General features: G+C 39.7%; 1 protein-coding gene across 1 annotated transcript in view; it reads left to right on the top strand.

Annotated features, from left to right (window-relative positions):
* The first annotated feature begins 673 nt into the window (after window positions 1-673).
* Window positions 674-22,883, top strand: part of LOC122670501 (uncharacterized protein At5g03900, chloroplastic) — a 49,217-nt gene continuing 27,007 nt past the window's right edge. The window contains exons 1-8 of the mRNA XM_043867411.1: window positions 674-1,168; window positions 3,861-3,968; window positions 4,070-4,170; window positions 4,911-4,994; window positions 10,621-10,693; window positions 10,787-10,852; window positions 16,615-16,704; window positions 21,548-21,613. Of these exons, the coding sequence (XP_043723346.1) occupies window positions 761-1,168; window positions 3,861-3,968; window positions 4,070-4,170; window positions 4,911-4,994; window positions 10,621-10,693; window positions 10,787-10,852; window positions 16,615-16,704; window positions 21,548-21,613 (996 nt within the window). The 5' untranslated portion in view covers window positions 674-760. The remainder of the gene's footprint in view (window positions 1,169-3,860; window positions 3,969-4,069; window positions 4,171-4,910; window positions 4,995-10,620; window positions 10,694-10,786; window positions 10,853-16,614; window positions 16,705-21,547; window positions 21,614-22,883) is intronic.

A 22,883-nucleotide genomic window follows, 5' to 3' on the forward strand; every position in this document is an offset into this window, starting at 1 on the left:
TCCAACTCTTGACATGTGCAGTGTGGTGCAGTTTGGGGGTAGGATATCGCCACCTGGCAAGCGTGACATCTAATGGTTCGAGCTCAATTCAACCAGTTTTTTTTTTTTTTTTTTTTTTTCTTTCTTCTTGAGCTTGGACTGTTGGATGTTGCACCTACCAGGTGGGTGACATCCCAACCCCAAATTGTACCGCACTGAACTGTACCGCATTGCATTTTCAAAGAATTGGAGAGGATTTTTTTTCTGCCTATACGTACACTCTCATTGGCCTAGCCCTGGTGCAAGGGCTACACGACCAGACAGCGATTTCTTGTCTTTTTTTTATTTTTGCATTAAATATTAAAGGTGGTAAGCATTACTTTACCAAAAAAAAAGGTAAGCATTGTCCAATCTTCAGCCCGCGATTGTAGAAGGGTAAATCAATAAATTGAACCATAGAGCATCTCCTGTGACGGTGTGAGAGTGTGAGAGTGTGAGGGTGTGAGAGTGTGAGAGTGTGAGAATGAGACACATGACTCGCGAAATGGAATGGATCCGACGCGTCCGTTGTGTAGAATTTTGTTGGTTACCGGGTGAGTTTGATAGCGTCGCTCGCACCAGATCCCGAATCCAAAAGAGAGAATTTTCAAGTCAAAAGACATCCAAAAACCGAAAACTTGAACCACTCGATATCAAGGAATCTTGATAGAAGGCTTCTCCCTCTCTTCCCCTATTCACTCGAAGTCTCATCCATGTCGAAATCTTGAAACTCTTATCAGTGATGGCCTCCATAGCCACCTGTTTCTCGGTGACAGCGAAGACGAAGTCCAGCCATAGTTCTTGTCACACCCTCTCTTTAAAATCTTCGATATTTTGTAGTTCTCTACGTTTTAATTCTTCGAGCTTTCAGACTTCAATTCTGCTTCAGAATGCCTATAGATTTCAGAACCCGAGAGTTCCATTTCCTGTTATTAGAGCAGGCATCGAAATTCCTGATGCAATTAAACCTGGTAATTCTGTCGAAACCGATAAGCTGCCGTCAGATGTTCGAAATCGAGCAATGGAGGCTGTTGATTCCTGTGGAGGCAGAGTTCCTATCGGAGACGTGGCAAGTAAAGCAGGTCTCAAGTTGAATGAAGCTCAGAAAGCATTGCAGGCGCTTGCCGCAGATGCTGGTGGATTTTTGGAGGTACTTCTTGGGAATTATGTACTCCCCCGTTCGTATTTTTCTTAGTTTTGAGCTGGAACGGAACTTGTTTTCATGGTTTTCTATATGGAGATCAATTTTTCGTTCCTACGAATTTATGCTATTCTTTTGCAGGGGCTGATTTTGCCAATTTGAAAAGGGGGAAAATATAATTTAAACTACATTAGATAATTTTCTTATTTGAAGACTTGGTTTTGCTGCGTTTGCTACTTTGAATTATTACTTCCACTAGCATGCTTTGAACTTCACGGCGGGAATAAATTAATAATGGCTGCAAAGAAGCTTCAAATAAAGAATTGAACTTCACAGTACAAAATGGAAGAGTTTTAATTTAAGTATCAGAATTTGAATACACACGTCCATTTAAGAAATATTACCATGACTAGAAGCTAATGGATTCTCACGACTTTGGCGAAGTGAGCTATTCAAAACTTGGAAACAGCTGTGGTTACGTGCGTTTATTTTATAGCACTAGTACGGGTAGAAAATTATTAAATGGACAAATGGTATAACTCTACACTTGGGATGAGATTTTGTTGAGTTTAATGGCGTCTAATTTGTTTTTATCGTTACAACTCTGGCTAATGGAAGAAATAATTCCTGACAGTGTAAACTATTAGTCACTGATCTCTGTGAAGATGCTCCTTGTTATGTTTGCAATGTACTGCAAATAACTTATTGATCGTTCCAAACTATTGAGAACTTCCTTGTAATAGATTTATAGGGCAGAATGTGAATAGCAATAGAAAATTCAAGAGCATTAGTATGAATAACAGCAGAAAATTTAAGAGCATTTTTTATGTTATTTTTCTTCTTGGATGAAATTTTATTAACAGAAGAGAAATTACATCTATAATGGTCTAGCATGACGAAGTTTGGTTAGGCGCAACTGAAAGGCTACTACTGCTGAAAAGAACAATCTAATAATGAGCATAACTCTAGGGACTTTCTTCTTCAGTGCCTGTAGTTAGCTTTAGGCAAGTACCGAACAAAACGATGTAACATTAAGCTAGTCACTATCACTTGTGGAAAAGCCTAAAGCCATTATAGTTCGTCACTTCGTCTGTTGGAATTTGATGCTCTAGCCAAGCTTTAGAAAACCTTAAAAACCTCTTCTTTGAATTTTTTGGGAACTTGTCTGATACTACCAATAACAGAATCTTTTGCCAGAAAAAAAAAATAAAAATAGCAGAATCTCTATGAAAGTTCATTTGAATTGAGGTCCAAGCAATCATTCTCTGGCTTTTCTTAATATTTCATAAATGGAGTCATGAAATGGCAAAAGAAATAATTGTAATAAATAAATGGGAGAGGGTTGGGCACGCTGCTGGCTTTCCTGGAGCTAGCGGCCGTGCCCAATAGAGAGGGTGGGAAGGGGAGGGCAGGGGGGTCATTTCCATAGGGGGTGGTAGAGAGACAGACTCAGGCTGGGCACAGCGCCAGCCGCCAGCGTGCCCAGCCTTTACCCTAAATAAATAAATATGAGGAACATACAATGTCGATCATTCACAAAATAATGTCTGGGAAGAAATAGCAATGTTGTATGTGGATACACACTGAACAAGATGTTTTGAACCATATGTTCAGCAAAAAGTTCCAAAGCACAAATGTTTTTAATAATGTGGGGAAGTTTTAGGAATTTCCCTCTTCTTCACCCTGACTACTAGCATTGCTTGAGGCCGATTCTACAAGGATAGGATCCTAGAAGTCTTTTTAAGTTCCATTCAATTGATAAGGGCAGGGGCCTCCTTATTGTTAGTCAACATACCTGCATGTTCAAAGAGAATGTAAATATTCCTACCTTTTTTATGATTTCTTTTTAATTTCTCTCTGAATTCCCAATGTAAAATTTTGAAATATTTGAGTTTTTTGAAGTTTAGAACCCATTCTATAAGCATAATCTCTATACTTTCCACAAACTTGCTTTGTGGGCCTAGGTTTCTGTGAACCAGTCTCCAGTTTCTTTCTTGATTCCTCCAAAGAAACAGTACTGAAAACATTTACAGAAATTTACTTCTCTTTCTTCCATATGTATCATCTGTGCATCGGTTGACCAAATACACCAATTTCTGTGGGGAACCCTTTGACTGCCTTCAAGGGATAGCAAATATCTCCACAGTAACCTCAAGTTTGCAATGTATGATATTTTGAATCTTCTCCTCATCTTTTGCCAGGATGATGGGCATATTTTTCTGGATTTTAATGTTACTGTGAACCAAATGGTCCTGGTCCACCATAAAATAGCTACTAGGGGCCTGAAGTTTATTTTCCAGTACTCTCAATTAGGTTGATCATTTGGTTTATCATCTTAGATTGGTTTCTGTTATTGCTAAGGAAGATGAACAGTTTTGACATGCAATATTAGAAGCATTCTTTATCATGCCATTCAAAATTTAATGCGACTTCACGTCATTTATTTCCGTGTTCATGCATCTAGAAACTGATGCATACATTATGACCCTCCCCAGACCCCACAGTGGTGGGAGCCTCGTGCACTGCATACGCCCCTTTTTATGCATCTAGAAACTGAAGAATTTGGATTTCATAGGTCAGAGACCTTTTTCGAATGGCAGCATTTGAAAGGATAGGCTACATTTTTGTGTTTTTAATATTCTTTGGGTCTTTGTAGTTCTTGATTTCGTAAGTGCAATCCTTTTTAAGATCGTGTTGACAGGTTTCAGATGAAGGAGATGTACTTTATGTTTTCTCAAAGGATTATCGCTCAAAGCTTTATGCCAAATCTTTCAGGATGAGAGTTGAACCTTTGCTTGGAAAAGCACAGGTATTGATAACTCCTTAAATGTTACTTAGACATTAATGAATACTATGAGTTTTATTCTTCTTATTAAAATATATGATGGAGGCTGATCTGTCTTTTTACAGTCTGCAGTTGAGTACTTAATAAGGGTATCCTTCGGGACAGCCCTGATTGCTTCAATTGTTCTTGTCTACACTACAATCATTGCTCTTCTATCAAGTAGAAGGTATATTGTTTCGGCCTAAATACTTATGCTCCTTGCACTCTTTTAGCTGCATTTGGATTCAATGAAGATTTCAAGATTTGAGATCTGCTAAGCTCCATATTCTGGTATTAGAATATGATTTCTGGGCTTATTTTGGGAATCAGCATTATTTGGAATAGATAATTGTAAACCTTTATTCATAAAAACAGACCTTCAACCAGACAGTTGGAGGTTTTAGTTTGGGGTTTCAACTGGTGACTGGTAATCGATGATCAGTGATCAGCACTCCGCGACCAGTGACACCAGACAGTGGGAGGTTTGGGTTGGGATAGGTTTTATCAGGAGAAGGCTGCTATCTCCAAATCCATCTCAGGGTGTATATTGAAATAACAATGGTGTATGTGAATTCAGAACATTTTATTTGAGGGGTTAAAATGCTGTCGTCAGTTTAGCAAGGAATCCTGGCATTCTATTTCCACCTGCACTCCTCCGCAAAGCTATACGAATGGTGGTACTGGGGCCAATCCAAACAGTATCTTCATCTATTTCATAGTTGTCCCAGTGTCTAGGCGACCCTAGATGTTGGAGGGGGGCCTGGACGACTTGACAACTACGATCTATCATGTATTGATGGCGCATCTTGATCTTTCCCTTTTCTCTAGTTATCTCATGTTAATATTTTTAGTTTCTTCCCCCTTTGAACCAAATGTAACAGGAAGATATTGGCTACATGAACTTTTTATATCTTTCGTTGGTGACAGTGAAGAAGACAACCATGGAAGACGTGGTGGCAGGTCATATGATTCAGGCTTCACTTTTTTCTTTCGTCCATCCGATTTGTTTTGGTAATATTTTCTAAGTCTGACATAATCTTGATTTCTAATTTTTTAGCATCTATCAGTTTTAACTATATGTGGTAACTCCTTAAGCATGTGTTATATGTAGTGGTCATTTTTTGGCCTATTCCTGAACATTTAAGTGAAGTTTCTTTATAGAGTAGATAAAAAGATCTGAAAATTTTTAGAATGTTTTTGAAAGAGTGTTGATGTATACATTGACGCTGCCCTTCCCCAACAGTTCGAGCTTTTAGGTGAAACGGTAGCGAACATGGTATCAAAGCAGGGAGGTCAAATGTTCGACTCCTGGGAAATGCATCGGGATCTTGGCCTGCACGTGCAGGGGAGTGTTGATAGATACATTGACGCTGCCCTTCCTTAAAAGTTCAAGCTTTTAGGTGAAACGGTAGCGAACAAAGAGTAACCTATAAATCTCAAACTATTTTGTTTGATCTCCCTATACTTTGAGAAGAGATCCAGGGAATTGATAATCGCCCATAGATTGCAATAATTATAACTCAAAAAAAATAAAAGTAGGGGCGGATCTTAACTCAAGTGAAACTGGACGTTGATTTTCAACTTCTATTATTTGATGAGTCAAGAATAAGATTTTGTAAGATAAGTTGTCTAGTGGGCGAGCCTTGGCGCAACGGTTAAGTTGCGCTATTGCAACCATCAAGATGAGGGTTTAAAACATAGAAACAACCTCTCTGCGAAGTGGGGTTAAGCCTCTCCTAGACCCTGCAGTAGCAGGAGCCTCGTGCACTGGGACTCTCTCTTTTAAGTGATCTACTATACTGTTGAGGCCTAAAAGATCTCATGCAGACACTAGCTTGCAAGAAAAGGTAGACCAGTTGGATCTCATGTCAGAGCTTCTGACATTTGTGAACTTGTTACCAAGAGAAGGCTAGAGAATAAATTTATCTTTGGCTCTTTAGCAAACTAATAGGAGGGGTCACAGTAATCAAAGGCCCTCACATTCTTTCTAACTAGATGTTCCATAGAGTCACCGGGAATGTGATCTCTTGTCTCTACTATTGAACCGAGGGCCCTTCTAGCATCCAACATTTTAGGTCTTGGTTTCGCCAGGCCATGAAACCAAGTTCTGCTGAGATCTCGGTGAGTTGGTGTATTTTTTTCCCGTCTTGACTCGGTGGTGGGTTTCAGTGGCCATATGGCCAAGATAGGTTCTGAAACTTGACATCCACCCTATTTTAGGCCTTCTAAACACAATGGAAACATTAGTTTTTACAAATTCAAACCCAAAATGGTACTTTGACTTCGGACCCTAGGTTGGTAGTCTACGGCGTAGGTGAGCTCTACCCTAGGCTATTCCACACAATATTTACAACACATATAATTAAAGTAGAGGTGTAAAACAACTTAATTAAGCATTAGGAATTAAAAAAAAATCAAACCATAAACCATTTAAGCATTAGGCATCATATTCATAATCATACATGGTGATGGTTTGACGGTTTGTTAATAATTGTTAGAAACTTGGAAAGAGACATAGATTAAACAAATATAAGTGTTAGTGTGTAACAAGTCCTACCATGCAAGAGTAGCTAGTACTGAAATGAGTGTTGGGCTGGATCATCAAAACGACCATGTTGTTGTCAAATCAAGCTCTGCTCTTCTGTTTTACCTAAAACTGTTCTTGAGATGCAATCATAGTTGTCATGGCGTCGCCATGGCGTCCTGGCGTTGGGAGAGGTGGCATATCGAGCTACGCCATGGTGGATGTCAATATATCGTTCGATATGGCTTCCATGGCGACGCCATGGCGTCGCCATGGACGCCATACCACGATATGTTGGCATATCGGTCGATATTTGTACATATAAAAGTTAGATTAAAATTTTTTTTTTTTTAAACCATTTAATAGCTTAGATGCTTTGCTCCAAATCACATACACTAAAGAAAGACTATTGCTATCAAGCTTCAGTAAACAGGTTAGCCTATCATTTGATTTTTACTATTGCTTTAAATTATTTGATAGGTTAATCTATATTTTCAATTTTTCATACTTTCATATACACTAATGGATATTAGTTACACTTTCATGAATTAAACCATAGTGGCATAGTATATTAGTAGTAGTGTAGTACACTTTCATGTTGATTTTTGATGTTATAGGACATATATTATAGCATACTAAATGACATTAAAAATACAGAAAATAAAAAATTAAACATGGTCGACATGCTCGCCATGGCAACGCCATGGCGGGCGACATGTCGATATATCGACGTGACACCCTTCCACCGACTTGGATCGCCGTGACGCCGTGACAACTATGGATGCAATGTGGCTCCCTCTCTTGATGTTGAAGCTTCAATCTTGAATCTCCAAGCTTTAATCTTCAGTTGAGGTGAGATTTGCCAAAAAAAAAAAACAGTACCCAAACCCTCACCTCCAAGTGTTTTTCCTTCACAGCAGAGTGAGAGAGGCGAGATTTGGAGTTTGAGGTCGAAATCTTGCCAAGAGGGTGCCTTTTTATAGCTTGGTTTGGTCCTGAGTCAAACCAAGATCGAGATATACCACGAGATCTCAGAGAGATACCGAAGATCTCGACTGAGATCTTGCACAAATCCTGTATCGCCTATCGTCTCGTCTTGAGACTTCACAAAACCGAGATATTTTCGAGATCTTGGTGAGATCTCACCGAGATCTTGTACTATGCTAGCATCCCAATAGGCTAGGTGAGGTGGATGTCATTACCTGGTTCATACCAATTTTCAAAATAAGCAAGGTCTATTCTTCAAAGTGATGCGGAAGCTAACCAGTCAATGGTGAACCGTTTCAGCATCTTGCAAACAGAAAAAGCGACATTTGGGAATGCATAAACCTCCAGTCATTAAGTGATTTACTGCCAGAATGCTGTCCAGACAATATATGTGGGGAATAGGCTCCTTTTGGTTGATGGAATCGAAATGGAATTTTACTGTAAAGGATCCTGAGTTTTGTTTGACCCAACTGTGCTATTATGAGCACCATCAGTAATTCTATACTCTTGAAAGCAGATCTAATAACTGTTGAAGCTTCTGTATTTCTTAGTCATTAAGATTTCTTCTAAGGAAGAGGGCCCATATTGCATGTGTCTTTGATTTGCCCATAAGCCACCCTTGCATCCCTATTATATGCCATGAGAAATTTGTCTGCTGAAGCATATAAATAGGGAATATGTTCAGGCACTATTTGTACATCTAAAATCTGATATTTTTATCATTGCTGACAGCAGTTCAGATGTTTTCCTTGAAAGCTTCATCTGTGGATATGAATATGATGCGTTTTTCACCTCTTCTGAGCAGTTTCTCATGAGCTTGCTTGACCACACGTTGCAGAAATAACCTGTCTCCCGTATTCTGTCAGTCTCAATGTTGAAGAACCAGAGCCATTACGGGTGAAGCATTATTTAGAGGTGTGATTTTCCTAAGACGCACTCCACCTGAGCTAATGAGCTGGCAAACTTGACCCCGCTCAACTACATGAAAAATACGCTGGTTTCTCCATCCATCCATCCCAATTAGAAAAAAATGAGTTGAATCTTATCCAATTTCTTGTCAACATAAGCACGCATTATAAAGAGAGATAATAAAAGGAACATTGGACAGGGTTGCTTTATTGAGAGCGAGATTCTTCCCTTTGACAGTTAACATCCTTTCCATGAGGTTAATTCTCTTTCGTTCTGATGGCAGGACAAATAGACCTGCTTGTAGGTAGCTCCACGGGCCATACCCAAATGGAAAGAGGCAAGATTTCCAACCCCATGGTCCAGGTTAGAAGCAAGCAGATATATGTTTTGAACATCTCGTACTACAATGATCTGACTTCTGGAAAAGTTAACTTTCAGCTACAGCCTCAAGGCATCTCATTATGCAACTCAAATATCTGCATAGGTGATGAGAGCAAGGTGTCAAGTATCGGTATAGGGCAGCATATCAGAAGCTGGTTTTAAAAGATGTGTATCGGAGAGACGCTAGATACGCTTTCCAATGCATAGATATTCTTATGATGCATGCAAAACAAGTGCTTTTAAGCATTGTGCACCATAAATAAGCAATAAATAATGGTATCCAACCAATGTTAGTTAGCTCTGTCTTCACAACATCTATGTGATTCAAATCTTCATTGGCAAGTGCAATGTTGAAGTTACTAATAATTAATAAGAAGAAATTAAACGAGAAGTTTTTAAAAAGAAAATTCTATTAGTGTATTATGACCCTCCCCAGACCCCGCGGTGGCGGGAGCCTCGTGCATTGGGTACGTCATTTTTTGACCCTATAAGTCCAAACGAAGCAAGCAATATATAAGTATACACATACTGCGAAGTATTAAGTCACATACATTAAGTATATATGCTACAACTCTACTAGTAACATTTTTTTTTTGGTGAATTACAAGTAACATATTAAACAAACATGGTATGTAACTATTAATAATAAGTATTTAACAACAAACATAATTATACATTATAAATCGCAAAGCATTTAAGATTATCCAAATCTAGGTCATTTTTCCAATTTAGATGTGATACTTGACAAATGCAAGCAAGAAAAACCAAGACTCAAGCAAAAAAAATCAAACTTCTTTAACATATTTCAATCCACGTCTTTGATGATCGATCTCCACTTTGATGAGCTTTAATACAAACTTTTGCTTGTTTAATTAATCCTCATAGTTATTTTTGAGTGTAAATGGGATCCACTTAGGTTTTGACAAAACCAGTCAGAGTATGAAGTTCTCTTTCAAAAACTGGGATTTTTGGGTTTTGGAAGCTTGTGTACCAAGTGCATCGGTCCATATCTGTATTGTATCGGTCTGTGTCAGTTCTGTACATAATTTTATGTATATCAACATGGCCAATCTTGATAACTAATGGAGTGATACAGCCGATACATATCGATACTTGATACCATGGATGAGAGGCACCCCAAAAGATTAGAGTGTTATCAACAGAATGTGCATGTCATGGGTTAGGAATGGAGAAACCCTCAATGGTTCCAATCTCCACTGCTTCAGAGAATATGGTGCTTAGCACCTCCATACCAAGGATACAGAGGAAAGGGAAAATTGGATCCCCCCCTTTTACTCGAAAGAAAAAAAATGATACCATCAATAAGTAAAGAAAAGCCTGCCAAAGAGTAACAAAGTTCCATTAACTTGTTTCTGGTGTTGATTGCTTTTTGTCAAGAAGTATAGGAACTATTTATTTTTTGAGAATTGAGATAATTAAATAAGTTTGAAATAAACATTGGAATTGGAGCCAATGTCTAATATTCTCACCTGCTTTGTAGTATATAACATTTGAAGTTTGTTGCTATTTGCCAAGTATCTTGACTTCCTGTATGATACATTCCATAATACCAAAATCGGTATAGCAAGCTGTATTGCATTATCGTTGTGGTGCTGATACAATAAATACTACAATGGTATGATATGCTATGGGTTTTTAATCCATTCGGACTCAGATCTGACTCAACATGTTCTCATAGAACTAAACAGCAACTTGAAGCTTGGAAAGGATCATATAGGTTTTTATTTTAATTTATTCATGTTGTCAGATGGATTATAGTATAACATTTTACCATTATGCATGTGTGTGTATCTCTAACAGATGTGCATTTGGTAGGTATTGGGATCCATACTACTATAGGAGGCGGCAGATAAGAACAGAAAATGATGGCATGAATTTTATTGAATCTGTAATGTGAAAGATTGGCTCATTTTATTACACTTTTCTGCTTTGGTTTCCCAACTCTGAAGTAATATCATTTTTTGGTGCTAATTCCGTGTAGGTTTTCTCATTTGTATTTGGTGATGGTGATCCGAATCAAGGAATTGAAGAAGAAAGGTGGAAGTTGGTAATTCCTTGAGCATATTTTTTGTACAATTTTTGTCAAACTGATGTACCCCTTTCACTAATCTCCGCATTGCTTTTAATGCATGTATTTGCTCATTGTATGCACGGCTGTGAGTATTATTGCTTGTTGAGTTATGTAACCCTAATACCCTATGAGGGTATTTTTGTGTTTTTTACTTGTTTCTGTGTGTTTATTCCCTGTTACTAGTACAGTCAGCTGTACAGGGTATTCTTGTAATTCTGCCTTATTATTGGAAGATGTAAATGAAGGGGCTGAGTGAACAAACTATTCTCTCAAGCCATTTCCCTAATTTCTGTCTTGCTAACATGGTATCAGAGCAGGACCCAAAAACCCTATTCTGATCTAAGTCAAAAACCCACCTCCTTACTTCCATCGTGTTCCTTTCTTCCCCCCTTTTCTTCGATCTTCTTTCCCTTCACCTAAGGGCAGCACTAATGAGGTGATCTTATGATCTAGTTGCTGCCCTTAACACCACCTCATCTTCTTCATGATGTAATCCATCTCTATGCCCGATAGTTGCTGCTCTTCCCTTTGAGATTTTGAAGTTTTCCATGTTTTGATGTTTCAGCCTCGAAACCTGCTGTAGGATGATCTTCCTTTGATTGGAGCTTCCCTTGCAACCCTAATCAGCAACTATCAACCTTTCCCATCTCTCCTTTGCAGCTTCTACCCTCTAATCAATTTTTCTTTTCAGTTTTTCTGTCCAAAAACCTAACTCCAATCAATTTTTGGTTTAGGGCTGCTTAGATGCCTATTATTGCTGCTTCTTTTGGTGCTAATTCCTACAATCACAATCTTCCCTCGAACTCAGTTTCAGCCCTTATTTGTGCATCTTTCGAGAGATCTCTTTTTCCCCTTTTCTTGAGATCGATTTTCTCTCATATCGATCTCAAGGTTCTTGGTTCTTTGTGGCTGACTCCATTGGGTCATTGCTTGTTCCCTTCATCATTTGGCTGGACCAATGACAGGTTCAGACTCTTCTTCAGCAACCTCTGGGCTTGATAGCCAATCTCGGACAGAATTTCTTCCCTTGGCTGCTCCTATCAAACTCGATGGCACAAATTACCTCAAGTGGTCTCGGACTACCTACTTGACCATTGCTGGTCGTGGCCTTACAGGCCATATCCTTGGTACTATCCCCATTCCGGCTGAAACTGGTTCTCCGCAAGAAAAGTGGATGTCACATGATGCTATGGTGATGTCCTATTTGATCCACTCTATGCAACCAGATCTGTCCGACAATTTTTTGCTTCTGGAGACTGCCCATCAAATCTGGACTACCGCCAAGGAGACTTATGGACACGTTGGGAATGATGCTCAGGTGTATGAGATTCGAAAGAAGGCTCATGACACCACTCAGAAGGAGCAGTCTGTTTCGGCGTACTATGCTGCTCTCAAAAGCTTGTGGCAGCAATTGGACCATTACTCCGACTATCAGCCATCTACACCTGCTGATATTGCTGCCTATCGGAAACACGTAGACAAAATCCGTGTATACGACTTCTTGGCAAATCTGAATGTAAGTATGACCCTATTCGCGTGCAAGTGCTGAGCCGCTCTCCCTTTCCTACACTAGAGCAGTCCTCTTTGGTTCATGCCAAGGAGACTCGCCGCGCTGTGATGCTACATACTCCTACTGTTGAAAGGTCTGCCCTCTAGATTACTTCCAGCCCCACTCCCATTACCATTAATGATGGTGGTAATGCTGCCTCCAAGGAGCCTGTCAAGTGTGAACACTGCAACAAACCTTATCACACCAAGGCTTAATGCTGGAAGTTACATGGGAAGCCTGCTGATTTTGAGGCCAAACGGGGCCGTGTGAAGTCCAAGCCCAAGGCCCATCTTATGGAGTCTTCTGCTGCCGTTGCTGCTGCTCCATCTACTGACGTTGGGCTTACTCAGGATGAACTCTTGGCTTTCCGTCGCATGCTACAGGCCTCTTCCGCTACACCTATTACGGCATCTGTACCTGCTACCCCTTCTGGTTCTCACTTTGCCTCAAGTGTTCCAGTCAGTAGTCATTGTGCATTGGCTGTCTCTGTTCCTTAAATTATAGACTTTGGTGCCACTGACCACATGACTGGTTCTTCCCATGTGTTTCACCAGTATTCTCCCTCTTCTGGCAAAGATAGTGTTCGAGTAGCTAATGGTTCTCTTTCTCCTATTAATGGAAAGGGTTCCATTCGTTGCTCTTCTACCCTTACATTAAATACTGTTTTGCATGTTCCTTCCTTGTCTACCAATCTTCTTTCCATTAGTAGTCTAACTAAAGATTTGAACAGTAAAGTAACTTTCTTTCCTTCTCATTGTGTCATACAGGATCTGGTGAAAGGACACACGATTGGGGGTGGTAAGGTACATGGTGGTCTCTACATCCTTGATACGGGTCAGACTTGTCCATCATCAGCTTCATCCCTTGCTCATCAGTTACATTCCACCACTTCTTCAGGTCTCCATCTATGGCATTGTCAGCTTGGTCATCCTCCTATTCGAACTTTGGCTTTTTTGTTTCCTTTGTAAAAAGGATGAGTTTTTATGTGAAGCCTGTGTTTTGGCTAAACAGACTCGTTCCACTTACTCTCCATTAAATAAAAGAATTATTTCTCCCTTTGCTTTAGTTCATATTGATGTGTGGGGCCCTGCCCGTTGTGTTTCCATTTCTGGCCATAGATGGTTTCCTTTATTGATTGCTTTACTAAGACCACTTGGGTATATATGATGCAACACAAAAGTGAGGTTTTTCGACGTTTTTAGCTATTTCATTGTATGGTTCAGACCCAATTCAATACCACCTTAAATATTCTATGGAGTGACAATGGCATCCTTCATTAGACCAGCTGTGTAGACACCCGGGCCCAGAATGGAGTGGCTGAAAGACAAAATAGGCACCTTTTGGAAGTGGCTCGGGCAATTATGTTTGCACGGCAGGTCCCTCCTCAATATTAGAGTGATGCTATCCTTATAGCTGCCTACCTCATTAACCGCATGTCTACTCCTGTTTTTGATGGTCGTGCCCCTGTTGCCTTCTTCAAGGTTCTTCCTCGTTTGTAGTTCCCCCAAAAATATTTGGTTGTGTTTGCTATGCTCGCTACCATCATCTTCACGGCAAACTTGATCCTCGGAGCATTCGGTGTATTTTCTTGGGCTACTCCGCCACCCAGAAAGGTTACAAGTGTTATCATCCGCCCACTCGGCGTACATTTGTTACCATGGATATTATCTTATATGAGGCCCTGGCATATTATTCACAGCCACCTCTTCAGGGGGAGCATGATCCAAGGTTCAAAGATGTGTCTGCTCTCCTACCGGCTCCTATTCAGGGGGAGCCTTCTTCTCCAGTACCTTCCACCTTTGTCTCCCGTATGATTCCTATTCAGGGGGTGAGTAGATCTGTAAGTCAGAATCCTGTTGATCAAGTCTATACTCGGAAGCAACAAAGAGCAAGTTGAGACTACCACTACTGTACCACTTCTCCAATCGTCAGAACTTGATCTAGATCCAGCCTCTGCTATACCACCCAGTAAGGATCCTTCTCTTGATTTACCTATTGCTACTCACAAAGGCATTAGGTCTTGCACCCAACATCCCATCTCCAATTTCGTTTGCTATGATGCTTTGTCTCCTTCCTATTGTGCATTTGTGTCCTCTCTTTCCTCTGTTTCTATTCCTAAAAAATGGCAGGAAGCAATTGCACATCCAAAGTGGAAAGCAGTCATGATGGAAGAGATGACAGCTTTATCCAAAAATGAGACGTGGGAGCTGGTGGTTTTTCCTTCAGGTAAGAACCAGTTAGTTGTAAATGGGTGTTTGTTGTCAAGCAGAAGCCAGAAGGAATTGTGGACAGATATAAGGCCAGACCTTTTGGCCAAAGGCTTTACTCAGACCTATGGGATTGACTATCAGGAGACGTTTGCTCCAATTGCAAAGTTGAACACTGTTTAGGTTTTGCTTTCATATGCTGTCAATCTAGGCTAGGATTTGCAGCAATTGGATGTGAAAAATGGATTCCTCCATGGAGAGCTGGAAGAGGAGATTTACATGGAAGTTCCTCCGGGTTTCTCTTGTGACAAGACTAATGGGAAGGTTTACAGGCTGAAGCGGGCATTGTATGGGCTGAAGCAATCCCCTAGGGCTTGTTGGTAGGTTTCATAAAGCAATGATCTCTATAGGATACAAACAGAGCAATGCCTATCACACCTTATTCATAAAGTGAAAAGGGGAGAAGGTTACTCTTCTTATAGTCTATGTTGATGACATAGTTGTGACTGGTAACGATTCAGCAGAAGTTTCCCACCTGAAGACCTTCCTGAGTCGAGAATTTGAAATAAAAGACTTAGGACAGCTCAGGTACTTCCTTGGGATTGAAGTTGCCCGTTCTCCCAAAGGCATTTTTCTCTCCTAAAGGAAATATGTTCTAGATCTACTCTCAGAGACTGGTTTGTTAGGATGTCATCTATGTGACACTCCTTTGGAAACTACTACTCGCCTGCAGGAGAAGGATGGTGATCCGGTAGATAAGGGGCGATATCAACGGTTAGTGGGAAAACTAATCTATCTCTCCCACACTAGACTGAACATTGCATCTGCCGTAAGCTTGGTCAGTCAGCTCATGCATGATCCCTACTCCACTCATATGGCTGCTGTCCTTTGTATTTTCCATTACTTGAAGTCAGCTCCAGGAAAAGGGATTCTCCTGTCTCTGCATGATCATCTTTGCATTGAGGTGTACAAAGATGCTGACTGGGGTGGTAACCTTGACAGGAAATCCACTTCAGGTTATTGTACTTTTGTAGAAGGTAACATTGTCACATGGTGAAGTAAAAAGCAAAATGTGGTGGCAAGGTCTAGTACTGAAGCCAAATTCCGTGTCATGGCCTAGGGTATTAGTGGTTCTGTTAATCTTCCAATGATGTTGTACTGTGACAACAAAGCAACAATCAGCATTGCCCACAATCTAGTGCAACATGATCGTACCAAGCATGTGGAGATCGCCAAACACTTTATCAAGGAGAAGTTAGAAAGTGGGCAGATTAGTAGACCTTTTGTGAAGTCTGTTGATCAACTTGCTGATGTCTTTACAAAAGGGCTAAGTGGAAAGTTATTTCATCCTAGTCTAGTCAAGTTGGGCATGTGTGATATCTATGCCCCAACTTGAGGGGGAGTGTTGAGTTATGTAACCCTATAAGGGTATTTTTGGTTTTTTACTTGTTTCTACGTGTTTATTCCCTATTACTAGTATAGTTGGCTGTACAGGGTATTCTTGTAATTCTGCCTTATTGAAAGATATAAATGAAGGGGCTGAGTGAACAAACTATTCACTCAAGCCATTTCCCTAATTTCTGTCTTGCTAACATTGCTGTTTGATCATGTCCCATTGTAAATACATGATTATGAGGGTAAAGTTCTTAGCCAAGATAGAGCAAGCTTAAAATATGATATGCAGACGTGTCTTTATGTGTATAATGGTAATGGTACCGGGAGGTGGCAATCACCTATGTGCAGCCATAGTTATGTTTTGTGACACTGGGCGACTCCCTTGACCTTAATAATGAGTATTCTGATGCATGTGATTTCGTCCATTAATATGTTAACATATCATATTTAACCCCTTGTCCTTTATCTTTGATTAATAATCTCCAAATAGGAAAAGGTTAATACATTCCTTGTAGTTGATAAATTAATTTTGTTATAAGAGATCAATGTCTTCCTCATTCATCATTATTCTGGAATTTTCTTTGCAGATTGGACAATACATAGCTTCAAATGGGGGAGTTATCACAGCAGAAGAGCTTGCTCCATATCTTGATGTTCCACCAACAGCAGAAACTCTGGTAGTTCTTCTGCTAGTTTTTCAAAGAAGACACAAATTTGTTGTTTTGCTTTTGCATCTGGATTGTTTGTTTGCAACGAGAATTGCTCAGGATACAAGCTCGTGAAGAGTATTGATCTTTTCCAAATTCCAAAATGGGGCTTCAATTTTTCTCTTAGATTGTAATGGGAAAGACAACCAGAATTTTACTATTGATACAAAATTTTTTGAACTAATTTCAATAATTCAATTCAGTGGTACCTTTCTACTTCATGAGTTCCTCTCTATGTGCAACTGAATGTGCCTCAGTGTTTTGTCTGTTCTGCATTATTTGGCCAAAGATCTTGCAAATCTACATTTTCTGTTACAATCACTGAATTCTGACACATTCCAGGTATGTTGCCAAACCGGGGCTTCTCATAGTCATGGCCTCCCAGAAAATTGATCCTAACTTCTTTCCCTCCTATATGCCTTTCTGCAGCTTCATTAATAATTCAAAACGGAACTGTCCACACCATAGTTGTCATGGCGTCTAGGCAACCCAAGGCGTTGGAGAGGGTCCAAAATCAAGGTGACACCAACTAGTCGACCAAGGCGCCTAGGCGACACCTTGACAACAATGGTCCACACTCTTCATGCCCTCCACACTTACATCTTCATTGGTGCTACCCTTCTTACCAATCTCTGCCTTGTGAGAATTCTCATTTCACACCCTCAGCCACAAGGTGACCTATCTTAGGTAACCCTTCCATCCTAATCTTTAAGGTGATTCCTATAATATTAGTAAACAGTATATTTGCTGGTGTGGAAAAAGACTTTACAACACTTGCTGTAATAAGAATACATTTCACATATGGAGAATCCGAAGGAATGAAGAAACAACAGACGAAGACGCAATGTTAGGGTTTTGAAATGTGAGAACTAAAGAGAAGATAAAAGAGACTAATCAAACCAACTCAGAAGATATGCATACTTCACTACATTCTCGCTGTAGACCAGCAAAACTAAAATCCTAATGAGAAGGTTCAGTTCAAATGACAAATGGGCCGCGAAGAGTGATCAATAGGATGTAAGAATGAATGAATACTCCTGCAAATCTAAGTGATCACTTGGAGAATAATTGCAAGTTTTCTCTCATTGATGTGGATAATATATGCTGTCAATAGAAAAGTTAAAGAAACCCAATAAACTGAATGAGCTGAAAGGAAAATGTCTAAACAGGGCTTAAAGAATAACAATTGAGAGAAGAAGACGAAAAAGAAGAGTAACATTTGGAATCCACCTAGCAGACAAAAATTCAATTTAATGCATTGATAATTAATGAACTAGATTTATTTATAAATTTTTGAAATATTCCTATTCCTACTAATAATAGCATTTTCCTAATAAGAAACTAAAAGGAAAAAGCAAAGAAACAAATGTCTCCCCTTATATAGTGTGAAACTTCACGATATTCAAGTTCTATTGGAAATAGGACTGCTGCAATGAAAGAAAGAGACTAAATAACAACTTAAATGGGCTCCTAGCACGACTAAGAATGCCCAAAAATTAAGGTAAGGAAAGGAAGAGTCAAACATCTGTCCCTGTCTTACGTGTCTGGTCCACCAATCTTCAAGGCTACCCAAGCCGTTGAACCCTTTTCCTTGGCTTCTAAGGCTCACATCAACTTGTCTTTTGGTGCTGCAATCAAGTTGGGGCATAGGACGGGGAAAAGTAATTGGAGCTGGTTTTTGCCTGGATTCTTCAGTCACTCCACTTTGGATATCATCCATCATTTGCTCCTCAAGCTGCAATGACACTGTAATTATTGGATTAACCAATAAAAGAAAATCAACATCCATGCCCCTAGAGGAAGCGAACTCCAAAGAATGCCAAAAGTTTTTTTCCCCTACCCCGCCCAAAATAACTGCTGCAATGTCAGAAACCAAACCTGGATTTGGGTTAGAAATGGTATAAATGATTTGTACAAGCTTCTAACAACTTGTTCCATCAAGAATCGGAAGTGTGATGGGCAAAATCTACTTAAAATTGTGGATTTTAGGCTCATAGCAGGTTTCACACGAAACCTATCAAAATTTCAGTCTACGTCGATCAAAAGTTCAAACCAGTCACTATTTTGATTGAATTTAAGCTTTTATATAACGTGGTCGTGATGTTTCGGCAAATGAAACGGCACAACCGACTCAGACCAAGATTTCGACCGAAACTTTGCTAGCCATCTATCCCCTACCTCCTCCTTTTATCCTTCTTTTCCCTTCTTCCTATTTCCCCTTCTCTATTTTTCTGTTTTGTTCTACTTTCTATTATATTGTGCTGTGAGTTAATCTTTCATCTAAGATAAAATCGAAGCTTCATTGTTGCTGCTGGTTAGAAGATCTATAAATTGGAAAATACCACTGATTTGTTCATCATTCAACTAGAGATCATTGTTGCTAGAACTACTGTTGGTTTATCATCGAACTTACTGTAGAGTGGTTCTTAGTTGAACTGACATCTACATTACTAAGTCTTGGTTGGAATTAATTGATCTCTTTTCCAGCACACATGCATTAATTACTCTTGATCCATCTTGACTGGAGTTACCTTAAACTTGGGCTAGAATATGTAGGAGTGGAGGGTCTGGCCTGAACCAACTAAACTTTAGTTTAGGCCTGGTTCCTCCCGTCTTGCAATGGTACTGTTTGGAGTAGAATTTGTTTGCATCAGCTCAGCTTAAAAACATTAGACTCCGAGGGAATGTAGAAAAGGCATATAATGCTCATAAAGGTCCGGGTTGATGCACTTGAAATCATCTCCATGAATCCATGTATAGTCATGTCTTGGTCAACCCTTCCATTTGACAATGAAAGAGTGACAGCCGCCTCCTTTCCGCGTCATGGTAAATTTGCCGACGATGTCTTCAATCTCATCCTCCTTTGATGAAGCAAGTTGAGGCAATCAAAAGGCATGTTCTATATCACCTTCATTGGAATGATGTCCCACATATAGAGTTAGATCAGCAACATAAAAAAATGTTGTTAATAGAAATGTTTGGCGGTAACTTGAGTATGCACGTATTGGGTCCAATTCGCTTCAGCACCTTAAATGGATCCAACTTCCGATGGTGTAACTTTTTATTGGTTCCTGGTGTAAATCTCTTCGGAGCAATCCATACAACGACCATGTCTCCCGGCTGGAACTCAACGAACCGGCGATGATGATCAGCTGCAGCTTTGTATGCATCATTGCTGATTGCAATGCGTCGGCGTTCGTCGGTGTGAACATCGGTGATGTGCCGTGTGAATTCATCAGCCTTTACACTAACTTGCACATGAGGAGGGAAAAGTATTAAATATATGGGCCTCTTAGGCTGAATTCCAAGTACATCTCAAAAGGCGTACGGCTTGTGGTGCAGTTGATGGAACTGTTGTGAGCAAAGTAGCAAACTCAGCAATGTCGAGTATTGATGGCCAAGTCTTTTCGTAATATTGTACAAGACACCTCAAGAGATTGCCTAAACTTCGATTCACAACTTCCGTCATCCGTTTGTGGGTGAAAAACCTTAGAAAATTGCAACTTTGTGTTTTTCCTTAACCACAAAGAATTCCAAAAGTAACTCATGAACTTAACATCATGATCGCGGACAATCGATTCCGGCAGTCCATGTAGTCACACCATTGCTTTGAAAAATATGGCTGGCATCATAAGTCTTTTGACAAGGTATGAAGTGAGCCATTTTTGAGAACCTTTCCACCACTACAAATATGAAGTCGTGCTTTTCCCTAGTAGTGGGAAGTCCAAGCACAAAGTTTGTGCTGATATGCGACCATGGTGCATGAGGTACAGGCAACAAGGAGTACATTCCCGTATTTTGCTTCACTCCTTTAGCAAGCTGACATACACGACACCTCTTGATGACGTGTTGGACATCTAGTGGAAGATGTGGCCAATAGTAGAGATCAGCCACCTGTGCATAGGTTTTATCCTTCCCAAAGTGATCTCCTAATCCACCTCCATTCAACTCCCGTATAAGGTATTGTCGTAAGGATGTTTCGGAAATACATAGCCGAGTTCCCAAATATAGAAAGCCATCATGTAAAGAGTACTTGGCATCAGTACCGCCTTGCTGTAAATTCTGATACACAATAGCAAAATCAGCATCAGTCTTGTATTCTTCTTTTATGTGGTCAATGTCAGTGCCTTGGGCTGAAAAGGTGTGCAATGTACACACCTTTCTACTTAATGCCTCAGCAACCTGGTTCTCCTTTCCAACCTGGATATTTAGCATATCCATAAACTCCTTACTGATTAGGTAGTGCTTCCAATGCTTATAAATCACCAATCTGATGTCAACTAACCCTATTCCACAATTCTTACTTCTTCATAATGACAACTTCGGGAAAGTGAGATGGTTTGGTGTAGTTCCAATATACCCAAAATAATATAGGACTTGGGGAATGAATCATGGATATGCTAAATATGGAGAACTGTGTGACCTTGTGTCTGACTCAATGTGTAAAATGGCATCCTTGAATGTGTGCCTTCTGCAACACCTCATATGATTGGCTACTTCAAAGCTTATACATACAAGTCGTTAGTGATTCTTTTTTATATGCAGATTTTGTCTTTTGTGCTTCCATTTATGTTGGAAAGCTTGCTAAAATAATTTTATTTCATATAATCTGGGCATTTGGCCTTCATTGGGCTACTTTTAAAAAAACATCTTCTTTTTCAATCTGGAAGGGACGTAACTTGACATTGTTCTTTGAGCTTGCTATGTGCCTATGTCACCAACAAAAGTTTAAGTGACTCATTAACTTTTATTATTTTTTAATCCTTATGCTCCATTCAATTTTAACCTTATTTCCTTTTCATGGTGGTTACAGAATGATGAATCTTACATTTTGCCTGTGTTATTACGGTTTGATGGTCAACCAGAAGTAGATGAAGAGGTGCGTTCAGTTAAGTTTGTTTTAGTAGTTGAGACACAATACATGAGGTTAAAATCAACAGTGTTCTTTCAAAATAATTGGTCTGTCCTTGTTCAAGGATTTTATCATGTTTACTAAGCACAATTCGTGGTTTGCTCCTGATATGCTACGAGCTCCTTACTGTTACAAATCCCACCTGTTTAGGGGAAAGCGGAACTATTCCCCCTCCCCCTTTATGTAATTTGGTCACACAGTATGATATTTGAATACCGATAACTAGATCTTTCCTACTGCTTCCTGTGATGCTTGGTCTTCTTTGCTTGATGTTCTTCTGCTTATGGTTTGGTCCGAAACTAAGTTTTCTCAAATCAACTTTGAACTAGATAAATGTGTAACCTTATCATGTTTGGTTTTGTTAATTTACCACATGGGTATTTTGGGTATATGGTTATTGTTTTAATAGTTCATAGTTACTTGAACATAATGTTATATAATCTACCCATACATGATAACTTATCATGTATGGGAGTAGCTCCGATACATGATAAGCTACGAGAAAGTCGTTTGAGGTAGCATGGCCATGTTCAACGGAGGCCTTTGGATGCTCCAATATGGAGTAATTTGATTCAGATTGAAGGAACTAAAAGAGCCAACGGCAGACCTAAAATGACCCTAGGAGAAGTAGTGACAAATGACTTGCATTGCTTAGACCTTGTATCAAGTACGACCTCAAATAGAGCTGATTGGAGGGCAAGGATCCATGTAGCTGATCCCATTTAGTTGGGATAAGGCTGAATTGTATTCTTGTTGTCGTTGTTATTGTTGTTGTTGAATGTTATATAATCTACCCTAATGCTCATGGTTTGGTATGCTGGCCAAACCGTGAGTCTCTTTTTCTCTTGAGACTTGTGGCTCCCCTTCTCCTCTTCTTATTCTTCCTTCTCTTTCTTCTCTTGTGCTAACATTGGTTTTCTGTGCTAGCTGCTGTTTCATGCATGGTTTGAGAACTCGGTTTCAGTACTGGTTTCACCCAGATAGAAAACCATGTTGGGCCGAGATCTCGGCGAGTTGGTGCATTTTTTTTTAAACTCAGTAGCTGGTTTCGGTGGATTTTTGACCGAGTTTGGTCATGATACTTGGTATACAACCTATTTTGGGCCATTTAAACATAATGGCACTATCAGATTGTCCAAAATCAAAGTCCAAATAGGAGTTTGACTTCGGACCCTATGGTAGGCTACGATGTATCCTATTCTACACATAATTTAGTAATAGAAAGCAATCAAATCAT

Source organism: Telopea speciosissima, chromosome 1 (assembly GCF_018873765.1).
Source record: "Telopea speciosissima isolate NSW1024214 ecotype Mountain lineage chromosome 1, Tspe_v1, whole genome shotgun sequence".
NCBI lineage: Eukaryota > Viridiplantae > Streptophyta > Magnoliopsida > Proteales > Proteaceae > Telopea > Telopea speciosissima.